General features: G+C 52.1%; 1 protein-coding gene across 1 annotated transcript; it reads left to right on the top strand.

Moving 5' to 3' along the window:
- Positions 1-245: 245 nt before the first annotated feature.
- On the top strand, positions 246-5,610 carry FAM240A (family with sequence similarity 240 member A). Its single transcript, XM_045491072.1, has 2 exons — positions 246-430; positions 4,897-5,610. Exons 1-2 carry the CDS (start codon positions 246-248, stop codon positions 5,027-5,029), a joined length of 318 nt encoding a protein of 105 aa, XP_045347028.1. The 3' UTR covers positions 5,030-5,610.
- The last annotated feature ends 491 nt before the right edge of the window (positions 5,611-6,101 follow it).

The raw sequence follows: 6,101 nt of genomic DNA on the forward strand, positions 1-6,101 counted from the left end.
ACCTGCTGATGCAGAGTCGAGAAGGCCCACTCTTCTGGAAGGAGGACGGAAGGGCAGAGGTCTCTGCCAGGCCTCGCTCCGCGGGGGGACTTCCGCATTCACACCACTGTATCCCGACGACAAGCCGTGTGGCCAACCCCCCCCCTCCCCCGCCCCCGTGAGGTTCTGCCGCTGGCCAGGACCCCCTCAGATAAGTGGCAGGGGCTGGCTTCAAATAGTCTGTACCCCCCAGAGTCTGAGGGAGCATGTTCCACGGGGGTTCGACTGATACTTTCCTTTTCAAGGGGATGAACAATCAGTACGTCCGCCGGGAAGTCTTCTGCGGAAACACCTGCCACGAGCTCAAGCGTTTCTGGGAACGGGAGATCGGCAAGCAGACCTACTACCGACAGTCGGAGGAATATCGCCTGGGAAAAAGCGCCCTGAGAAAGTACGTGGCTCGTTTGTTTGTTTTTTATTTTTATGTTTTTACTATTCATTCGATTTTAAGAATAGACATTTATTTATTTACTTTTTTTTTTTTTTAATTTTTTTTTTCAACATTTATTTATTTTTGGGACAGAGAGAGACAGAGCATGAACGGGGGAGGGGCAGAGAGAGAGGGAGACACAGAATCGGAAACAGGCTCCAGGCTCTGAGCCATCAGCCCAGAGCCCGACGCGGGGCTCGAACTCACGGACCGCGAGATCGTGACCTGGCTGAAGTCGGACGCTTAACCGACTGCGCCACCCAGGCGCCCCTATTTATTTACTTTTGAGAGAGAAAAGAGCATGAGCATGGCAGGGGCAGAGAAAGGGGGAGACAGAGGAGGATCCGAAGCGGGCTCTGCGCCGTCAGCCCAGAGCCCGACGCGGAGCTCGAACTCACGGACCGTGAGATCATGACCCGAGCCAAAGGCAGACGCTTAACCGTCTGAGCCACCACCCAGACGCCACTAAAAACAAAATAGACTTTATTCTTTAGGGCAGTTTTAGGTTCACAGCGAAACTGAGCGGAAGATAGAATTCCCATATCCCTGGCCTCTCAGGCACAACCTCCCCGCTGTCAGCATCCCCGCCGTGAACACACATGGGCGAAGCATTACTGCCCTTGTTTGTCTATTTTTTTAAAAGCAAAATTTATTTCCCCAGAAGAATGCCAGATGGGCATCTTAGAGAACATAATTATTTTAATTTTCCCGGCGTATGTTCCTGCCATCACCTATACTGACGGGCAGCAATTTTTTATGTTTGCTTTTCTTTTTTTTTTTAATGTTTATTTATTTTCGAGAGAGAGAGAGAGCGCGAGAGTTGGGGAGGGGCAGAGAGAGGGAGACGGAAGATCCGAAGCAGGTTCTGCGCTGACAGCAGAGAGCCTGATGCGGGGCTCGAACCCACGAACCATGAGATCATGACCTGAGCCAAAGTTGGATGCCCAATCTACTGAGCCATCCAGGCGCCCTTGGGCAGTAATTTTTAAAATTCATCTACATTAACAAATGTACCCTTTGATCCGTATCTTTAGAAATGGAAAAATCTCCCCTCTGGCACCATTTCTAGTGCATGAGGGTCACCCTAAATTTGGGGAGCAGGTCAGCAGATGAGCCCGTAAAGAGCAATCAAGCAAAGGAGACCGTGACCGATTCTCAGGGCTCGTCTGGGTGAAGACACGGGACACCCTGCAAGGTCCTCTGAGGGGGGCTGATGGGCGGTCACTCCTCTGCCGGGCATCCCTGCAGCAGCCAAACCAGTCCACCCAGGGCAGAGCGGCGACTCCCTTGAGCAGACCCGGGGCCGCCATGGCTGTGGGGACCGCGGCGGCTCACCACCCGCACACGCCACCTCCACTTCGGAGCCAGTGAGGGGACAGGCCCATCTGGGTCCTCCGTCCCCATGGAACAGCTCAGCCGCCGTCTGTTTGCAGAGGGCACAGCTTGTGTATGGCCGGGGGGATCGGCCCGACGGCGGGGCCCGTGACTCCACGCTGCCAGTGCGTGCTTGCTGGGCCAACGACATGCACCAGTCCACGCGACTTAGACTCGCTGTTGCCTTCCAAGCGCCCTCCTGAGTCCCAAGGGGAACCCAGCCTCTTGTACATATGGAGAGCTGCTGGGCCGCATTCCTGGCCACGGGCAAGGGGAAGCGGGCTGTCCTCGCTGCTGGAGCGCCGTGTTAGGGCGTCTCCTCCGGGGATTGTCTGAGAAGCTGAGGTGGACGGTCAGTCATTTCTGTGATCCCTGCCACCTTCCTTCCCCAGGCCAGGCCACTCAGCACACCGTGCACGCGTGTGTCTCCCCGCCGCCCCCGCCCTGCCCTGGGGAGCGCGCAGAAGGCGTCAGGTGCATGGAACTGCCTAAGGAAGATGCAGAAAGTGAGGTGCACGCCGAGGGATGAGCAAACCGGCTCCAGTCTGTTAAAGCATGACAGGGGTGCCTGGGTGGCTCGGTCGGTTAAGCGGCCGACTTCGGCTCAGGTCATGATCTCACGGTCCGTGGGTTCGAGCCCCGCGTCGGGCTCTGTGCTGACAGCTCGGCACCTGGAGCCTGCTTCGGATTTTGTGTCTCCCCCTCTCTCGGCCCCTCTCCCTGCTCACACTATTTCTCAAAAAAGGAATAAATGTCAAAAAATTAAAACATGACAATGTATATGCACAGTGTCCGTCTATGCAACTTAACGGAAGACCGCAGGGGGACGCTTTCTGGCTGGTGGGACGGCGAGACTCGAATTTGTTCATCCTTCTCCTCCTCTTCCCATTTGAACCCGGTGGCCTCCTCCAGAGGGTCTCTGCTCTTACCCGCTAATCCGTCTTGTCCCGGCACAAAATGGAGGACATGGCCCAGTTCATTAGGCTGTTCCGAGGCTGGAACAGGATAATGTCAGTTCCTTCTCCCCCGCCCAACCCCCAGCCCCCCCCCCCGCCCCGCCCCCGCACGTGGCCACTTAGTCCAGGACTAAATACAGCAGAGACCAGACGCCAGAGGAACGGCCCCAGCCCCTGTGGTCTCTGGGTGAGCCCGCAGATCTCCCCATGCCTTCATTTTCTCCTTATGACTTTTCCCACGGACACTAGGAGGAGAGGGCTGTTGGAGAGTCCCCGCCTTTCACCAGTGGGGAGCGGTCGGTTGGTAGTGTTGTTCAGAGTTCCACAGCCCTACTGGGGTCTTGCCTCTTGTTCTGAAATGTGGGTATTGAAATCCAGCTGTCGTTGCAAATCTGTCTATATCTCCTAACAGCTCTGTCGCATTTCGTTTCGAGTATTTTGAAGCTCTGTTTTCACACCAACGTTTAAGATCGTTACGTCCTCTTGATAAATTGACCCCCTTGTTGCCAAACGAGCCTCTTTCTCTTTGGTAATGTTCTTGGCTGTGAAATCTACCTTGCCTGATATTACACTCCAGCTTTCTTTGATTAGGGTTAAGATAGAATATTTTCCCATCCTTTTGATTTTAACCTATTGCCACCTTCATACCAAAGGTGACTTTCCTAAGCGCCTGGGTGGCTCAGTCAGTTCTTGATTTTGGCTCAGGTCATGAGCCCAGGGTTGTGGGATCGACCCCCAAGTAAGGCTCTGCACAGAACATGGAGCCTGCTTGGGATTCTCTCTCTCCCCCCTCTCTGCCCCTCTCCCACTTGCTCGCTCTCTCTCTCTCTCTCTCTCTCTCTCTCAAAATAAAATAAAATAATAAAATAAAACAAAAAGCGATTTTCCCGAAGGCGGCATCTATTTCAATATCATTTTTTATTCAACTCAACGTCTTTTCATTTTAATCAGCGGTTTACATCTTTAACGTTAATGCGCATGATTGGGTTTTAATCTGCCAGCTTGCGATTCGTCTCCTGTTCGCTCATCTGTGCTGTTTTTCCTTTATCTCTTTTCTGCCTTCTTTTGGGTTAACTAAATGGTATTTTATGATTTCATTTTATCTCCTCTGTTGGCTTTTTAACGCCATCTGTTTGTGTTATTTTCAGGGTCGCTTTAGGGCCTCCATCACCGTGTGCCTTCGAGGGCCGCCTGGTCTCCCGTAGGGAGGGTGTGGGAGCCTTACAGTGGCCCAGCCCCCCGCTCCCCCTCCAACGGTGCAAAGTAAAGTTTCTCTTCCACACACGTCATAAACCCCACGTGACGTCATTGACGGTTTTGCTTTCAGACACTATCTTCTTTTTTTTTTCAATTTTTTTCTTTAATGTTTATTTTTGAGAGAGAGACAGAGACAGAGTGCAAGCAGGGGAGGGCCAGAGAGAGAGCGAGACACCGAATCCGAAGCAGCTCTAGGCTCTGAGCTGTCAGCACAGAGCCCGATGTGGGGCTCGAACTCATGAGCCGTGAGATCTTGACCTGAGCCAAAGTCGGACGCTCAACCGACTGAGCCACCCAGGCGCCCTAAGGAGATTTAAGTAGTGAGACAAAATTAGTAATATGCACCCACGCGATCGCCCTTCACTGAATTGCACAGATCCCAACTTCCATTTCGGGCCATTCTCCCTCTGCTTGACGGGTTTCCTTTAACATGTCGTGTGGGGACAGGCTGCTGGTGAGAGTTCCTCCCACTCTTGCATGGCTGAAGACAGCTTTACTTCACCTCTGTGTTTGAAAGATAGCTCTGCCGAGTGAACAATTCGAGACTGACAGGTTCCCCCCTCCACAACTCTAAAGACGTTGCAGCCCCAAAGGGAAAGTTGGAAGGGTTAAGATTAGAAGAGACTGAACAGAAATGAGAGCTAAAGATATACCTACAAAATATAAAATATGCATATATTTAAATTTGCAAGTGCTCTGCATACCTTTTAAAACCTGAATGCACACACAGACACCTTCAGGGAGGCAAAAAAAAAAAGGGGCGGGGGGGGGAGGAAGCATCCCTGAGCCAACAGCCGTGGAAATGGCTGCTCCGTTTGCATGTTTGGTGTTTATTTTCAGGCTCAGAGAAGGATGGAGGCAGAGACTGGAAGCAAAGCTGAGACTTCAGAACAGCCCAGATGAGACCAAAACACGGGCAAACGCTGGCCGGGAGCATCTCGCTTCGCTGACCCAAGAGGATTCAAAGCACTGAGGTCACTGCGCCAAGAGAAGTCCGTGCAAATGCCCGAGTCCCTGAGCTATGCCACACAGATGTCACACTGCCCCCGACCCGTGACGGATCTACCCTCGCGTCCTCCCGGGTGCCAACTGGGAATTACCAGCCAAGTCGGTCCCCTCCACGTGGGGGCCGGCATATTATCCCAAGTGTCCCTAAAGATGAGGTTATTTAATACCAGAGTTCCATGCAGCATGCTTCATTTCCGTATCGTTACCTTCCGATTTTGACGTCTACGTATTTTAAATTCTAAGCCCACTCGGGGTGCTGATCTCCCTGGTCACACTTTGTAAACATCGCCCAGCAGTGCCGTTCCACATCTCTCCCAGAAACAGTTTCATGTGATCCTTTCCCTTGTTTTCTTCTTATGAGACACGTAACCATCTGCAAGATTAGCAATATTGTGAATAGTCGTAAAGATAAGGTTTGCCCAGAGATTGATCTGAGGCTATTTCTCCTGCATGTGAATTTAATTGGCCTCCTGAACCGTTCGATCAGATCAGGATAACTGTAATAAAACTTGGTTGCCCGGCCACCACGGATGTGCACGCCCTGTGTTTCATTGCTTTATTTTATTTATTATCATCTTTTGATATTTCGTTGTTAAGTGATCTCTACACCCAACGTGGGCCACAAACTCACAACCCCAAGATCAAGAGTCACGCACTCTTCCAACTGAGCCAGCCGGACGCCCCTCACGGCTTTGTTTTACGTCCCACACGCTGGCACTGGTTAGCTCTCTGGCTGAGGTATATCTGGCCACCCAACAAAGTGTTTGCTGTATACATTCTGGACTTTGAAATGGCACAGTCACTCCCCGGCAGAATCTCAGGTCTCCGGTATAGCGTTGCTGCTTCCAGAAGCGCAGACTGAAACTGGGCCTTGGCAACAGTTTCCGGCCAGGGCAAGGGCTCCGAGAGACCATGTTGTAAAGTATCTGAAAGCTGGAGGCACAGTGTTACCGTGCCACACTGAGGGCAAGGTAGGGACAATTCTGAACAGAGCAGATATGGTGCTTCTGTCCTCTAAGGGCCCTCATGTGCCAGAG

This window comes from Leopardus geoffroyi, chromosome A2 (assembly GCF_018350155.1).
Source record: "Leopardus geoffroyi isolate Oge1 chromosome A2, O.geoffroyi_Oge1_pat1.0, whole genome shotgun sequence".
Classification (NCBI taxonomy): Eukaryota; Metazoa; Chordata; class Mammalia; order Carnivora; family Felidae; genus Leopardus; species Leopardus geoffroyi.